Raw genomic sequence first — 17,679 nt, 5'->3', positions numbered from 1 at the left:
TTCAATTCTCCATACAAATTATTCCCATTTTCTTCTCTTCCTGTTACCATTTTTACTGAAATAACAACGGAAAGAGGGAAAACAAAGGAAGCAGGGAGGAGGGGGTAGGAGAGGAGGAGAAAGGAGAGTGAGAGGAGGAGGGAGGAAGAGAGAGAGAACCATCTATCAACTCAGGAGAAGCTGGATAACTCAATTTGCTAGAGCCCTAGGTTGGGCTTCAAAATGTCTGAAAGCAAGCCAAGTCCCTAGCGTGACACTGGGCCAGTCTCGCCTATTGGCTCGGGGCTTCAATTTCCCCACCGGTGAAACCATTAATTCACCAGCCACCAGGCCACTCAAAAGCCTCAGGGCCCTCACCAAAGGCCACCCGAGGCCCTCTCGAGCGCCATCGTCGTGCCAACAACAAACATGGCGACTGAGCGTGACGTAGACTTCTATCGCCTCCGCCCCTACCCCCACCCCCATCCCCGGGGGGTGGCGACTCTCAATGACGGCGGCGGGCGGGGCGCATGCGCGGCGGCGGGGCCCGGCCCGCGGCTGCGGCGGCGGCGGCGAAGGGGCTATCTGCCCTCAGTTGCCCAGTTGCGGCGGCCGCGGCGGGATGGTGTAGCTGGCCTTTCGGCCAGGCGGCGGGGCGCGGGCCGGGGCGAGGAGGCCGAAACGGCCGACGCCACCTGACGGGGCTCGGGTGCAGCGGCAGCACGCTGAGGGGGCGTCGCCGCCGCCGGCCCCCGGCGCCGCCGCGGGAGGCCGCGCCCGCCATGGCGGCCCGGGCCGTGCTGGACGAGTTCACGGCGCCGGCCGAGAAGGCGGCGCTGCTGGAGAGGAGCCGCGGCCGCATCGAGGGCCTGTTCGGCGTGAGCCTGGCCGTGCTCGGCGCGCTCGGAGCTGAGGAACCGCTGCCCGCGCGCATCTGGCTGCAGCTTCGCGGGGCGCAGGAGGCGGTGCACAGCGCCAAGGTAAGTTCGGCCGCCGCCCCCGCGAGATCGCTTTCTCCGGCCCGGCCCCCTGCCGCGCGCGCGCGGCCTTGGGTTGATCGGGTGTCCCCTGGGCGCCCCCACCCCCTTCCCCGCGCGACCGCAGCCAGGCGCGGTGGTGAGAGCGCCGTTCCGAGCCTCGGCTTTCGAACCATGTGACCTTGGCTAGCGGTTTCATCCCCGGCGCCTCAGTTTCCCCGTGTGTAAAGTGGCGTTGACGAAAGCACCTGTCTCGGAGGGCTGTGGCGAGGATTCGCCTGGGTGTTGTGCAGAGGCTGGCCCGGAGTGAAGGCGTCGAGAGTGTTGCCTGTTGTTCTCTCTCCCCCGCCTCCCAGCCCGCGGGCTGGTGCGTAGGGCCTGCTGGCTGGGCGCGCGACCTCCGGGCCCACCATCTCAGCCACTTTTTTTCCCAGGCCTCCGCTACAGGGATTCTGACCCTTCGAGGGATGTCAGTCTCTCTGAGAATCTGACAGAACATTCGTAGTAGTGCAGTATTCAGAGAACATCAAGCAGAGAAGGGAATGTTTAATAATGGTGCTAAAAATAGCATTATTACTCGTATTGATTTTGTGTATCACTCACGTTTATCGAATGGTTATAGTACATCAGACGTTATGTGCAATACTTCAGGATTATCAGTTTCAATCCTTAAAAAAAAAAATCCAGTGAGGTAGATTTTATTATCTTCCTGTCTGTAACAGCTGGGGAAACTGAAACTTTCGGTGAGGTGACTCACCTTCTCTCTAAATCAGCATTTCAGACTTGTACCTACTTAAGACATCTTCAGCTACTCCCTTCCCTCCGCAAGCCAAAATAACTGCAAGAGTACATCCTCCCCCCACCCCCACCAGCCAAGTTTCTCCAGTTTTTCCCATCAAGTAAGTGGGAGAGTCACAACTCAGACAGAGGCAGTTTGTTTCCAGAGACCTTGTTCTTGATACCTATCTTCGAAATGATGAGCACTGGGGGTGGGGGGATCCTTTGTTGGCCTCCTACTTCAGAAATTTCACAATGCCCTTGAAGAATCTGATTAGCTGTAACTCTTGACTTTTCTTAGCTTAAAAAAAAAAAAACAAAAAAAACCCTGCTTGTTTGCTTTTAATGTGTTTAGAGAAGATAGGACATTTAACTGTATGATTCTTCTCCAAGCTTAAAGCAGTGCAGATGTTGAATCAAGTTTACTTTCCTGTTCTTGATTCTTTTTTTTTTTTTTTTTTTAATTTTCTGATTTCAGACAGCTGGTCTTAACTTCTTCCCAGTCCTCTCCTGGTTTTCTCCAGCTACCCAGTTTCTTCCCACTCGCCAGGGCTGAAAAGTTTGACATGACTAAGTCCTATAATGGCTTCTGAAGTTTCTTCCATGCATTATTTCCTTTCTTTTCCATTACTTTTGCAGCAATTAAGACCCTCTTTCTTGGTATGTGCCCTTTCTATTTCATTGCCATCCCTCTCTCCCCACTATAACTTGCATGAGACGAATATCCTCCCACAGGAAGTCTCCTATTGCCGAGCTCATTCACTCTAAAAACTTTTCTGATTTACAAAACACGTATTAATCCAAGCCCACTTTACTTTTGCAGTTTTCTGCCTTAGCATCTCTCAGCTTAAAACTCAGCTGTAGTTTGACTAGTCTCACTGCTTTTATTGTGTACTCTGCCTGCTCCAAGTTCAGCTTCACTCATGGCTCACTGCAAAGTGTGGAAAGTGCTGCTTTTGCTCTGCAGAAAAACCCTGCCAGACCCTCCCAGCTCCTCCTCCCAGTCCTCTTGCCTGTCCCTGCTGTGCAACTCAGCATAAGCTAATTGGAAAAGGTGTGTCTTACGTTATCTTGGTAGTATGTGTCACCTGCCTGTTTATCTTTGTTATGTGTGTTGTGCATAATCCAACACTCCCACTTGTAAGAAATCCCTTTTTTTTTCCCCCTTGAGAGTGATGGGTAAGAATTGAATGCCATACTCAAAGGCTTTGTTCTGGTTAATTTGTTTTGGAGTTTGCTTTACCTTTTGAGAAGAGAAAACTTGATTTTTAAAAATTAACTTGATTTCTAAAAACTAAGAACAGGAGGGACTTCCCTGGCGTTTCAGTGGTTGGCACTCTGGGTGTCCACTGCAAACAGGGGGCATGGGTTCATTCCTTGCCAGGGAACTAAGATCTTGCATGTTATGCAGTACAGCCAAAAAAAAATTTAAGAATAGAACAAACTTCAGCATCTACAATATTTTAAGTTAAGCTGTGGAGGAAAAGATTTAGGGGAAGGAAGATTCAGGGGAAGGACTTTTTACAGCTTTTTTAGCTGATATGTGTATGTGCTTAGTTATGTCTGTCTCTTTGTGACCATATAGACTGTAGTCCACCAGGCTCCTCTGTCCATGGGATTCTCAAGGCAGTGTCAGGCGAATGTATGCTCCTCGGTTCTTTGTCTCGTCACAACAAAGATTTGGAGTGACGGATATTAAGGCCCCCTCGGCGAGTCACAGCCCTCGGGTCTTGGACAGACCGTGTGATAGCTCTTAAATAAATCAGTGTTACAGCTCAGTGTTACAGCTTTTTTCATTTAGATAATAGCAGGAAAATCCATCTTCAAGGCGTGAGGGCACATTGATCCAAAGACTCTAAGAGAAGAGCACCCCATTGCTCAGGGGAGAGAAAGAGAGCAAGGGCCCTTTGGCTCCTCTTTTTATATGTGTCTTCCCCCTGGGCCCGCCTATGCAAATTGGGCTTAGTCAGGAGTGCTGTTCTATCTGAAGTCCTCACTCCGGTCCTGGGGCCTTCCTTTGGTCCTCTGCTTTATTTTTGCGGGCTTTTCCCTTCCTTGTCTTTTAGCCACTGCCACTTTGGACTCCTTTTCCCTATTCTAACTACCTAACAGCAAGAATACTGAAATAGGTTGCCATTTCCTTCTCCAGGGGCTTTTCCCAACCCAGGGATTGAACCCATGTCTCCTGCATCTCCTTGCATTTGCAAGCTAATTTTTCCCCACTGAGCCACCAGAGAAGTAGAGTCTCTGATTTTTTTTTTTTTTTTAAGAGTCTGTGATTAATTGCAATTTTCTGGGTCTCATCAAGTGGTTCGTGTTGTTTTCCTGCTTTAAAAATGTTAAGTCACTAGTCTTAAGCAAATGCTTAGGTAGAGAAGACTGTGAAGGTTTAGTTAGGGCTCCATGGAGAGGTGAGGTGTGGCCTCTGGTAGAAAGTGATAATGTTCTGGGAAGTTTTTTTTATAAAGGCACATGCTCTAGGATTGACCACTTTTGTCAAAGGGGAATTTGTTGGAGGAAGTAGCACTTGAGCTGGTCTTTGAAGAACCAGGACATTCTCAGGTAGAAATGGTTGCGTGCAAGGACCTAGAAGCCAGAAAAACATGGAGTGTTTGGGTAGAAAGTGTCAAGGTGCCCTGTGAGAGGTGAAGCCTCCAGGGACCCAAATGCAGGCCAGTTGGGTCTTATCAGTAGGGAGTCAGTGAGAATTTAGGGAAAGGAAGGATTTGCTTGAAACTCTGTATTTGAAGACAATTAAGACTCAACTGTGGAGGGAACATTGTTCCAATTTAGAACTAGAGGTGAGTAGGTGAGGAGGTTGTCACCAGGACTGGCAACTAAGTGTATATATCGACTGAGGGAGAGATTTGAAGCCCCAGTGCAAGGAGGATGGGTGGTGGATACATTGTTTGACCTGGAGGTTGGTGGGATCAGCTTTCTCATCCTTAAAAGAAAACTTCTGTGCCAAGAAGTATCTTAGGTTGCCTCTTGACGTCAAGGAACCCACAGCCTAATAAGCCTAATATGGGAGAGAAAGTTGGAAACAGCATTATTAAAGAGTTGATGTGCAGTGTGTTGCATTAATAGGGGAAAGGAACTGTTGCCCTGCCCAAGAGGGTGTACAGCCGTCAGATTTACATTTCTAAACCTTGCCTGCATCGTCATTGTTTATACCACTTGGTTTATGCTGCTTAGTACTATTTGCTGGTTAATGATGATATGATTACAGAAATTGGGGATAAGTGTTTAGCAACTTTTATAGCAATGTGACATTACTATAGGGGCTAGAGAAGCAGTGTCTGAAAGTGAGAGGGAAACTAGAAGGGGGCATTGTGCATAAGGGACCAGTGGGAGGGGACTGAAGTCCTAGGTGGCAGACATGGAAACAAAGGAGATTGACTTTCAGAGAGGAAGTGGAGGCACTGATATGAGCTGCCCAATTTACAAAGAAATCAAAGATGCAAGGCAAGGGTGGGATCCTTGGAGTCTGGCATTGGTGGGGAGATATGAGGCTGAAGAGATCTCAGCTCCTGGGAGTGCAAAGAGTTAGATCCTTACTTTAGATCAAAGAGCCCCTGGGACCAGGTGAGGCGACTGCATGGGGAAGTGGCTGGTTGGTAGGAAGGAACTGGTGAACCAGGGTGCTCGTGCACGGCGTGGGCCTGATGTCTGATCTTCCCACCCAAAGGAAGCCAGAAGTCTGCATTTCATAATGGGAAATCTGTTATAAGAGACAACTAATTTATGTTTTGAAAACCATGCATGCTGTGAATTATAGCTCAATAAAAGTACTACCCCACTATATTTTTAAAGTACATATTCTGAAAAAAATAAAAATCATGCATACTAAACGGAACATGTCAGTGGACGAGGTTCAGCTTTTGGATTACATTTTTAGGACCTCTGCTTTAGATGGTAGGAGACAAGGTGAATGAAGACACACATCTGTTTCCACTTGCGGAAGAGGGCATTTGAAGGCCTATAGTACTGTCTTAGTAAAATAGGATGCCAGTTTACTCCCAGAGAGGGAGGGTAAGAACTTAAAGACAGTGCAGTATGTCAGCATAGATGCAGTGGAACTGTTGGAAGTGCATTGGAAAGGAACAAAAAAATACTGGAACTGAAGTAAGGACCAGGGAAGATTAGATGGTTTGAATTTATTCTATCACTTGATCTAGAAATTCTTAAGTAGTTGATGATTTCCAGCACTCATTATGTTAATGAAGCCAGCACATAAAGACTGCAGGAGTCTAAGGTGCAATTGAGGAAGGCAAAATGGGGCCCAGGAAATGTTTCTGAATGGTCATCTAGGACAGTCCAAGAATATGTAAGACTTACCTTCTACTATCAGTGAGCTAATAGCTTGAGAGATTCAGACCAGAGGAGGGAGGTGAAGGCAGAAAGGACATATAAAACTGGAAGAGTCAAGGAAGGGACAGGACCTTCGACTGTGTCCCCTCCTAGACTCAGGGCATCCTGCAGGCAGAGGACAAGTTCAGTCAGTGTTGAAGAATTCTAGAGGTGACCGTTAGAGAGGCAGTTCAGAGATCAGAATCTTGAATATGGAAGATTTCTGAGGATGATTCTGAGGACCACGGGGTGGTTCCTCAGTGGTCCTGGGTAAAGTGAAAGCATTCTTTTTAATTTAGAGAAAGAAATGAGAGGCTAAAGGATGATAGAGTGTGACATCTAGAGATAATGTAGTGCTGAGGTCACTGAGGTCCATAGCAGGGAGTTGGGTGCTGGAGTTAGTTCATGAGCTAGGAGCCTGTCCTGGAGGTTAACAAACGAGGACCGATTGGAAGTAACAGCATGGCTGCTTGTTGTATGGCTTCTCCATGAGCATTTACGGTACTGAATTTGCTACCTACAGCTGCCCATCAGTTGGTGTTATTTCAGGCATTACTTCATGGCAATGAATAGCCACCATGAAGCATAGCCAGTGACCTACCAAACCCATCAATCTGGAGGACTTTCAAGGAGGGTAATTTGGAGAACTTAACAATCTTAAACACTGAAATTATTACTCAGTACACCTGAGAAGCTGTGGTAAAGTAAACTTAACATCCAACCTGCTTTTAATTTGGGAGGAAAAAAAGAGAGGGTCTTATGAAGAGTTTGTGATTGTCTTTACTTGAGTTTTTGCTTACATATTTGTGGAGTAAGAGAGGAGAAAGATAGGGGTAAAGAAAATGCAATTCCGGTAGAAGTGGTGTATATTACTTCACTGACTTCAGAGGGTTAAAATGGACCCTGTGTTGTTTAATTTCCTTTTTTGTTAGAAGAATTTGGTATCTGATTTCATGAACAGATTCTTGAACAGTAAATTTGTTCATGAAGGAAATAATCCATAGATGTAATAGTGGGTAGTGACAGTTTTTGTTTTGATTTTACCAGAAAAGAGGTTGGAGGCCTTTTTGCATTTCCTGTAATGATAATTTTTAACTGACTATGGTTGTGAAAATCATCTTCTTGAGAAAAAGTGATTTGTTCAGTCTCTTTTTAATGGTTAATATTTTGGGGTTATACCAGAATGTTGAAATAAGGGATACTCACACTGGTCGTACTAGGGTCAAAGTGATTGCTTATGCCTGTAGTTTCCTCTTCCCGATTTGTTTACCAGCTAGTATTGTAGGGTTTTAATTAAATCAGGGACATCTTGTTCTGTGTTGACTTTCTACTAAATTAATATAATTGTATGAAGTTAGAAATCTTGCATTTCAAAAACAATCATAGGGGTAAGATCCTTACAGTAATTAATTAAAGATCTGCTTTTTAAAAAATCAGTTATGTCTTATGGAAACAACATAGGAAAATCCTTTTGTTTAAAGAAACCAAATTATTTCTTTACTTTTGGCTGCACTGGGTCTTTGTCCCTTTGTGTGAGCTTTTCTCTAGTTGCAGTGAGCAGTGGCTTATCTTCATTGTTGTGGCGATGTGCCAGCTTCTCGCTGCGGTGGCTTCTCCTGTGGAACACAAACTCTAGGTGCTTGGGCTTCATTATTTGTGACTTGCTGGCTTAGTGGTGCACAGGCTTAGTTGCTTCTTGGCCTGTGGACTCTTCCCAGACCAGGGATCGAACCTGTGTCCTCTGCCTTGGAGAAGATTACTATCCACTGCACCACCAGGGAAGTCCAGAATAATTTCTTTTAATTGTTAATTAAGAGTTTGAGAGTCCCTTGGACTGCAAGGAGATCCAACCAGTCCATCCTAAAGCAGATCAGTCCTGGGTGTTCATTGGAAGGACTGATGCTAAAGCTGAAACTCCCAATGCTTTGGCCACCTCATGCGAAGAGTTGACTCATTGGAAAAGACCCTGATGCTGTGAGGGATTGGGGGCAGGAGGAGAAGGGGACGACAGAGGAGGAGATGGCTGGATGACATCACTGACTCAATGGACATTAGTTTGAGTAAACTCCGGGAGCTGGTGATGGACAGGGAGGCCTGGCGTGCTGCGATTCATGGGGTCGCAAAGAGTCGGACACAACTGAGCGACTGAACTGAACTGAAGAGTTTCCTTTCAACTTAGAGAAAATTTTGTTCAGTTTTAGTGCTGACAGAATTAGTTACATTAATTAGTTACATTAGTGCTGGCAGAATTAGAATTAGTTACATTAGTTACATAATTAATCCACTCAGAGCTGTGTGGATTCAGGTTTGAATTTTCTGTGTAAAAGTCAGTTGTGATTATGGCACCTTTTCTTCGAAACTGCCCGCCAGTCACCTGGGATCTACATGCATTCTCGAACCTACATGTTTAGTTCACCGTGTGTTTCATTATTAACCCTATTTTTAGGGTATTTTTAAAATTAAGACAGTTCAGGTTAATGCTGATGGTATTATCTCTATTAGGCTGATAGATAGATCTAGATTTGGCTGAAGTGACAGAAATCTATACAAAATGGTTTGGTTTTCTTTCAACAAGAAGTCTTAAGATGAACAACAGTTCACAGCTGAGTAGTAGTTAGGCGCTGTCAGGGTCAAGGTCTCTGCAGTTCTTTCAGCCTTTCCCTTATGGTCACAAGATAACTGATGCCGCTCCAGCCACCACATCTCTGTTTCAAGAAGGAAGAAAGAAGACACAGTAGCTTTCAACAATATCCCAGCAGACTTTTCCTTATGTCTTGTTGACCAGGATGATGTCATATGGCCAATATGGAAACGGAGCTAGGAAATGTTCAGTTTTAACTAGATACATTACTGCCCTGAACAAAATCTAGATTCTGTTGTTAAAGAAGCAGAACATGGATATTGGTAGACAATAGGAAGGACTGCTGCATCATGTCATCTACTTCTTAAAATATTCCCTGAATCCCCACTATTTTTTTAGATTTGTTTTCGTGAATAGAAATTTTTTAAATGAGCACTTTAGTTTCATTTTTTTTTAAAAATGTCATTTCTAAAGATTCAAAGTGAGCACACATCAAACATTTATTTAACTCATCTGTGAGGTAACTAGCTGCATAGGTAAACTGGCTCAAGAAATACATGATCAGAGGTACTGAAAAAAGAATGTTGGAATAAGACTGCTAGACTGGATAGAAAACTTGTTCATATCATACAAGATAATGAAACCATAATTTTAGAGGTTATCTCAGAAATCATCTGTGTCTTCACTGGACAAAAATCTGCAAGTTAATATGTTCTTGCTTTTTTTCAATATAAAATAGTATGTCAAAAAAAATACATACACCTAGAGCATACATACATGGTCAAACATTTTCCATAAAGAGCCAGATAATAAATTTTCAGACTTTGTGAACCAGACAGGGTCTCTGTCTCATATTTTTCTTTGTTTTTGCTTTTTACAACCCTTTAAAAGGTAGAAACAATTCTTTGGGCCTGTACAAAAAGTTTGAAGTCTGGATTTACACTGTCCAATATGCAGCCATTCCCGCATTTGGCTGTTTAATAAAATTAAATATTCACTTCCTCACTGTATTTCAGGTGCTCAGTGGCCATGACCAATTTGGACAGTGCAGATATAGAACATATGTCATTACAGTAAGTTCTGCTGGATGGTGCTGCTCTAGCTATTAAATAACCCTTGGTTGGACAAAACTGCTAGATCATTCTCTAGTACGGCATTGAAAGAGCTTGCAGCCATTCTTTTACCATAATTCCAGAGTTTCTGTAATTTGTGTTATTTGTGCCCCTTTTAGTCATAAATAGCCTCAAGGATTAGTTATCACACACATGAATGCATATACTTACAGACTCGCCTGATTGTATGTAGAGTATGGCAGGAAATATTAGCAACAACTAAGACTAGAGAATTATCCTCTCTGGAAATTTCATAAGGAACCTTAGGTTGCCTTTTCAGTAGCTGAGTACTTATCATTTGTTTTTGTTTTTAATTGCCTCTTTTGGCACTTCTGTTTTAAAGCTAGGAAGCAAACCTCACCAAAAAAAAAAAGAACAAATCAAGAAAACTATTTCTACGTATTTCACCTGTAGCATTTATACATTTGGATGAATTCTTTCCTCAAGATTCCCAAAATATGCTAGAATTTCTGGCTTGCCAGGAAGGGATTTTTGTTTTTATATTGCATGTGTGCCACAGAGTAGGTATCAGAGCAGTTTTGGTTGGTTCCATACATGAACTACAATCCCTGTGTTTTAATGGTAACCTTGCCATACCTGATTAAATGAAATTTATTCTTAAATATGACCTTGTAGTTATGGCCTGGGTTGCATGATGAATTTGTCTAATTTTGCCCTAATAAAAGGAAGGACAGATTCTTCACAGTCCTATGCAAATAACTACATTGCCATGAAAGGTGAGGAGATTCAGTAAAAGTGGACCAAGTTTCCTTTTTTATTTGACAGAGTTAATAAATGTTCGCAGTTTAAGAAATTCCGAGTACCCCAAAGAAAGGAATAGTTTTAGCATCCTTATGAGGTGAAAGAGAAATCTTTGTGATTGATTGCCTGGTGACCTTTGCAAAACATCAAAGATAGTTTAGGTGTAGAAGACTTTCAGGGTGGTATACTACAAAGTAATAGAAAAGAACAAATTACTCAGACATTCAGTAACATGGTTGAATCTCAGAAATATTATGCCAAGTGAAAACAGTCTTACACAAAACAGTGCATACTAATTCTATATGTGTGACGTACTAGGCAAGGCAAGACTTAATTGTGTAATTATAGTGGGGAAAAAAATCAGACTAATTAGAGCAGAACAACTGGAAAAAGACATTAAATACAGACTGGGTATTAGATGATACTTAGGAATTATTGTTCATTTTGTTGGGTACAATAATGACATTGTGCTTATATTAAAAAGAAAACATGTAGTGTGTGTGTTTAAACTATGCTTGGTTTCTCACTTGGAAATTAGCCATGTATCCAAAGAATGTCCATTAGGGAACCATTTACTGTTAGTCCAACCAGGATCTTTAAGTAAGGATATTGGAAGTTATGCTTAAACTGACAAGTACTGAGCAACATAGAACATCTGATATATTAAAAAAAGTTATAATTCAGTGTAGTTGAAGGTGTACATTTTTCTTCTGCATAATCAGTCTTTTCATGAAAGGAAAACCTTAAAGTAAAAAAAAAAAAAAATCTTATGCATGCATTGTACTCTGCACTAGTAAAATCAGAGAAAGGACGTCTGTTTCTAAGTTAGCATTAAAATGATCAAATCAGATAGATTTGTATAAGGGTTTTTTTGGCCATGCCATGTGACCTGGATTGTCTTAGTTTTCTTCCAGGGACTGAACGCAGGCCACGGCAGTGAAAGCGCCCAGTCCTAATCAGTGGACCACCAGGGTTGGTTTTTCTTACATGAATTTATATTCTAAAAACAAATGCCTTTGGAGGGTCAGCTTCTGTGCATTTTAGGTTGTTTTTGTCGTTAAGAACTCATTATAAGTTCAGATATTTAGTTTCTTTATTTTCTAGGAGTAATATAGATTTATGTGAAAGCTTGTTCTCTATAAACCAACTTGAACAGAAGTTCTTTAGGAAACTTTGTTATCTATTTTATTAATAACCCCTGGAAATAGGAATATATTTCACATTCACACCATGAAGAAATAAATGCTTTTTCTCATTTAGAGACACAGAAAATTTTTAGCTTTGGTTCCCTAATCTTAGCCACAGGTCGAAAAGTAATCCAAAAACACAAAACTGGTCCAGGTTTCATAAGGGCTATTCTGTCAATAGGCCTGCAACACATTCTTGCACAAACAGAAGAACAGAAAAAGCTAAAACCAGATATTCTTACAGTCTCTCAAGACACAAAAAGTGGCTCCCTGTTACCTGCTGACAGGTTGCCACATGATCATATTGTAAAATCAAATTGCTACAGACTGTATTCATGTGTGAAACTGAATAGGTGGAAATGTCCAGGGGATAGTCTGCAGCCTACCAGTATTAAAGGCTGGAGATGGACATTTGGAGTTACTGCCAGAGAAGTAAAAGTTATCTTTGGAACTTAAAAGAGCCTATTAGAGTATAATTGAGGGAGAGGACCAGGACAGAACCTAACAGAATATCTGCATTTAAGGTACAGTAGGGAAAGGCAGCAAAGGATTTGGGGGGATAGTCAAAAAGATAGGCTTTAGTTGTCATTCAGGAAAGTGGTTTCTGTTTGAATGGGGACAGAATACAGATTTCAAGGGGTTGACAGGGAATGGGGTTTGGGATACTTTTTCAAAACCTGTGAAGAGGAAAAGACGGAGTGGTTCTATGCATACGCAGTTGGGCTGAAGGAAATGTTTTTTTAGGATCAAGGAGACCCACGCCGGTTTGTAGACAGAGGGACAGGGATGGGTGGATGAAGGGGGAGTGATGAATCAAGGCCTGAGAAAATGGCATGGCTTTGAAGGAGAAAAAAGGAGAAGGGTTTGTGAAAGGTAGAATGTTTAGATGAAAGCAGAGAGGCAGTCAAAGGAATTCATACAGTCCTGGCTCATTTATTAAGGGTAAGGAGAGAGACAGAAATGATGTTGGAGACCCAAAGAGCTTACTTGGATAAGAGTGAAGATTAAATTGCTCAGGAGAACTGAAAGTTTTGGAAGCTGTAGGATTTCAGAGACTTGCAGTTGTAATGGGGGTGAAGTCTAGGGTGGAGTGTGGCTCCTAGTACTGTCTCCAGAAGTACACTCAGTGAGCATTTGTGCTCCTCCTGGGGAAGAACTTGTAGGCATTTCAGAAAATAAGATTGAGAAGAAAGATGGAACGGAAAGCAAATGTTGGAAATGCACTGGAAAAATGGTTAAAATTCTCTAGCAATATTATTAATGTTGCTGGTCAGATAGAGACATGTTATCTTAACAGGTTAAAATGTTATGTTAACCTATTACAGATTTGTCAGTCAGTTCAGTTGTTCAGTCGTATCCTACTCTTTGCGACCCCATGGACTGCAGCATACCCGGCTTCCCTGTCCATCACCAATTCGTGGAGCTTGATTAAACTCATGTCCATCGAGCCAGTGATGCCATCCAACTATCTCATCCTCTGTCGTCCCTTTTCCTCCTGCCTTCAATCTTTCCCAGCATCAGGGTCTTTCTAGTGAGTCAGCTCTTCACATCAGGTGGCCAAAGTATTAGAGCCTCAGCTTCAGCATCGGTGCTTCTGATGAATATTCAGGATTGATTTCCTTTAGGATTGACTGGTTTGACCTGAGGGACTCTCAAGTCTCCTCCAACAGACACCACAGTTCAAAAGCATCAGTTCTTCAGTGGTAAGCTTTCTTTATGGTCCAACTCTCACATCCATACATGACTGCTGGAAAAACCATAGCTTTGACTAGATGGAACTTTGTTGGCAAGGGAATGTCTCTGCTTTTTAATATGCTGTCTAGGTTTGTCATAGCTTTTCTTTCAAGGAGCAAATGTCTTTTGATTTCATGGCTGCAGTCACTATCTGCAATGATTTTGGAGCCCAAGAAAATAAAGTCTGTCACTGTTTCCATTATTTCCTGTTATTTGCCATAAAGTAATGGGACTGGATGCCATGATCCTAGTTTTTTGAGTTGAGTTTTAAGGCAACTTTTTCACTCTTCCCTTTTGCTTTCATCAAGAGGCTCTTCAGTTCCTCTTCACTTTCTGCCATAAAGGTGGTGTCATCTGCATATCTGAGGTTATTGATGTTTCTCCCGGCAATCTTGATTCCAGCTTGTGCTTCATCCAGCCTGGCATTTTGCGTGATGTACTCTGCATATAGGTTGAATAAGCAGGGTGACAGTATACAGTCTTCACATACACCTTTCCCAATTTTGAACCAGTCCATTGTTCCATGTCCAGTTCTAACTGTTGCTTCTGGACCTGCATACAGATTTCTCAGGAGGTAGGTAAAGTAGTCTTGTATTCCTGTCTCTTTAAGAATGTTCCACAGTTTGTTGTGATGCACACAGTCAGAACCTTTGGCGTAGTCAATAAAGCAGAAGTAGATGTTTTTCTGGAACTTTTTTGCTTTTTCAGTGATCCAGCAGATCAGTTTGGTCTCTGGCAATTTGATCTCTGGTTCCTCTGCCTTTTCTAAATCCAGCTTGAACATCTGGAAGTTCTCGGTTAACATACTGTTGAAGCCTCTCTCGGAGAATTGTGAGCATTACTTTGCTAGCGTGTGAGATGAGTGCAGTTGTGTGGTAGTTTGAACATTCTTTGGCATTGACTTTCTTTGGGATTGGAATGAAAACTGACCTTTTCCAGTCCTGTGGCCACTGCTGAGTTTTCCAAATTTGCTGGCATACTGAGTGCAGCACTTTAACAGCATCATCTTCTACGACTTGAAATAGCTCAGTTAGAATTCCATGTAGCTTTGTTCGTAGTGATGCTTCCTAAGGCCCACTTGACTTCGGACTCCGGGATATCTGGCTCTAGATGAGTGATCACACCGTCATGGTTATCTGGGTCATTAAGATTTTTTTGGTATAGTTCTTCTGTGTATTCTTGCCAGCTTTTCTTAATATCTTCTGCTTCTGTTAGGTCCATACCGTTTCTATCCTTTATTTTGCCCATCTTTGCATGAAATGTTCCCTTGGTATCTCTGCTTTTCCCATTCTATTATTTTCCTCTATTTCTTTGCATTGATCACTCAGGAAGGCTATCTTATCTCTCCTTGCTATTTTTTGGAACTCTGCATTCAGATGGGTATAGCTTTCCTTTTCTCCTTTGCCTTTAGCTTCTCTTCTTTTCTCAGCTATTTGTAAGGCCTCCTCAGACAACCATTTTGCCTCTTTGCATTTCTTTTTCTTGGGGTCTTGATCACTGCCTCCTGTACAGTGTCATGAACCTCTGTCCACAGTTCTTCAGGCACTCTTTCAGATCTAATGCCTTAAATCTATTTGTCACTTCCACTGTATAATCATAAGGAATTTGATTTAGGTCATACCTGGATGGTCTAGTGGTTTTCCCTGTTTTCTTCAGTTTAAGTCTGAATTTTGCAATAAGGAGTTTCTGATCTGAGCCACAGTCAACTCCTGGTCTTGTGTTTGCTGACTGTATAGGGCTTCTCCATCTTCGACTGCCAAGAATATAATCAATCTGATTGTGATATTGACCATCTGGTGGTGTCCATGTGTAGAGTCATCTCTTGTATTGTTGGAAGAAAGTGAAAGTCACTCAGTCGTGTCTGACTGTTTGTGACCCCATGGACTATACAGTTCATGGACTTCTCCAGGCCAGAATGCTGAAATAGTTTGCCATTCCCTTCTCCAGTGGACCACGTTTTATCAGAACTCTCCATCATGACCCATTACAGATTTGTAGGTATTTATATTAAATGTTTGTTTTCTGCAAGGCATTGTAATGCTTCTAATTTACGTACATTCTGTAGGACTCATGTGTCAGTGTCTAGAAATATTAATCTTCCTCCTTTCTTTTCTCTTAGAGATATCACACAGCACCATTTATGCAAGAGCATCCTGAGTTACAAGATCTTTAGAATCCTTAAGTGTACAGCCAAAGTAGAGAACTAGTGATGGGAACGATTCTAGAGCTCTGCCTGTATATTAAAGCTTCCTTGCCTGCGTAGTTTCTCCCTCCTCATTGATGTGTGGTTGGCTTGTGTATCTTCCGTTACGTTGTGCCAGGGCACAGGTACTCTCCTGGCACGTGCCAGAGTGTGTCGGCTCTGCACTCAGGACAGACGATCCCACGTCGCTGTGCTTCCCAACCACTGTGTCTTCCTTATTCTTGCCCCCGGGCTGGCAGTTACTTGCTGCTGCGTGCTCACAGCAGCACCCTGTGCTGCCTCCTTTATGCTTTTATTCAGCTGCTTCAAACCATGGGATTTGGGAGGCACGCTGATAAAGTCCTTCAAGTGTGTGCCCATAATAAGAGGTGGTAGCTGGTGAGCGTGGTGCTAAGAACCCTTTCCCCAGGGCACACCTACTCTGGAACAGCCACTTCGATCCTTTCTGTTTTTAGCTGTTGTGAGTAGCAGGGTTGCCAGGAGCTTCTCTGATACATGCATTGTAATGCTCGAGTTAAGAAGAACTGACCTTGTAGAAAGTAAAATAATAGAAATCCATTTTGCCATATGCAAGGGAAGTTACTGTTGTATATATTACATACTCTCCTTCCCCCCCTTTTTTCCTTAAAAGCCTGAGTAAAGTAAAACAGTGTTAACACTACAGGATGGAAGAAAGCAGTTTTTGACTAACACTGAAATGTTCAGATGCCAAATAGAGTCAAATGCAGATGATGGCTGCTTGGATCCACAGACTCTTTCTTATCAATACAGCTGATGGCCAAACATCTAGAATGTAATAACACTGTATGCCTGTATACATTATTTCTTACTCCGGAACTGGAGTATAAAAATCAATTGTTGCTACTTAGTAATTTCCCAAGAGTAAATTATTTATGAAAACAAATTGAGTCTGAATCTCAAGGGATAATTACTCATTCCTCTTGGGGAACACTCAAACAAAAAGGAGTTTTGGGTAGATGAAGTTATAACATTGTTAGCTCCTAGCACAGTTCTTTTCCAAACCTGTGCAGTTAGTCTTGCATTAATAGTTTGGTTATTTGGGGATAATGTCAGACAGCTCTACTTGTATTGGGCATGTCTCTGCCAGTCTTCCTAGCACTTACACAACAGGAGTTCTCCTAGGCCCTCTATAATCTTGTCATACAGCATCAGAGCATGTTATACATCCACTTTTCAATTTTTTAAGTAAAATTAGGAAGAAGGGAGGGTAATAAAATAATATTTGCACGTGGGTGAAATAAATCAGATGTTACTGAGTTTTTATGGCAGTCCCTCTGTTTCTTCTCCACCGCCAACTTCCTGAAGGCATGTCTTGTTTTTAGCTATTTGTCCTGATGTTTACCTAAATAGTTATGAATAATATAGTGCTATTTCTTATCAATATTGGACATTATTCACTTCCTTTAAGAAAAATGAGGAGGCAAAAACCAGATCCATTTGCTCAGTTGCTATGGTCTGAATATTTGTGTCTCCTCAAAATTAATGAATGTTGAAATTCTAATGCCCACTGTGATGGTATTTGGAGAACAGGCTTTTGGCGGGTGATTGGGTCTCGAGGACAGAACCCCGTGGATGAGATGAATGCCCTGAGACAGTAGGCCTGAGAGAGCGCCACTGCCCAGTCGCCACGTGAGGACACGAAGTCCCCAGTCTGAGAGGGGGCCCTCACCTGACCATGGCGGCACCCTGATTTTGGACTTCCAGCCTCCTCCAGAGCTGAGAGAAATAGACTTCCGTTGTTTATAAGCCACCCAGTGTGTGGTATTTGTTACAGCAGCTCAAACAGACTAAGACGCCAACTTTTTTTTTCTTTTTTTCACTTAAAGCAAGTTTATATAATTATATGAATACTACTCATTGCAAGGGCAAGTTCTATATATGTTACATAATGTTCTCTTTCTGATTTAGCCTTTTTCCTAGGATTTTTATCTGTCCCTTTCTCGTCTATTTAGGAAATTTGCTTTAAGCGCACCCCTAATAGTTTACAAATGTTCCT

General features: G+C 42.6%; 1 protein-coding gene across 1 annotated transcript in view; it reads left to right on the top strand.

Moving 5' to 3' along the window:
• The first annotated feature begins 512 nt into the window (after window positions 1-512).
• The window catches only part of N4BP1 (NEDD4 binding protein 1), a 56,066-nt gene continuing 38,899 nt past the window's right edge, over window positions 513-17,679 (top strand). Inside the window, exon 1 of the mRNA XM_043898402.1 lies at window positions 513-959. Within this exon, the coding sequence (XP_043754337.1) occupies window positions 762-959 (198 nt within the window). The 5' untranslated portion in view covers window positions 513-761. The remainder of the gene's footprint in view (window positions 960-17,679) is intronic.

This window comes from Cervus elaphus, chromosome 4, assembly GCF_910594005.1.
Source record: "Cervus elaphus chromosome 4, mCerEla1.1, whole genome shotgun sequence".
NCBI lineage: Eukaryota > Metazoa > Chordata > Mammalia > Artiodactyla > Cervidae > Cervus > Cervus elaphus.
This window is presented reverse-complemented; position numbering and strand designations above follow the sequence as displayed.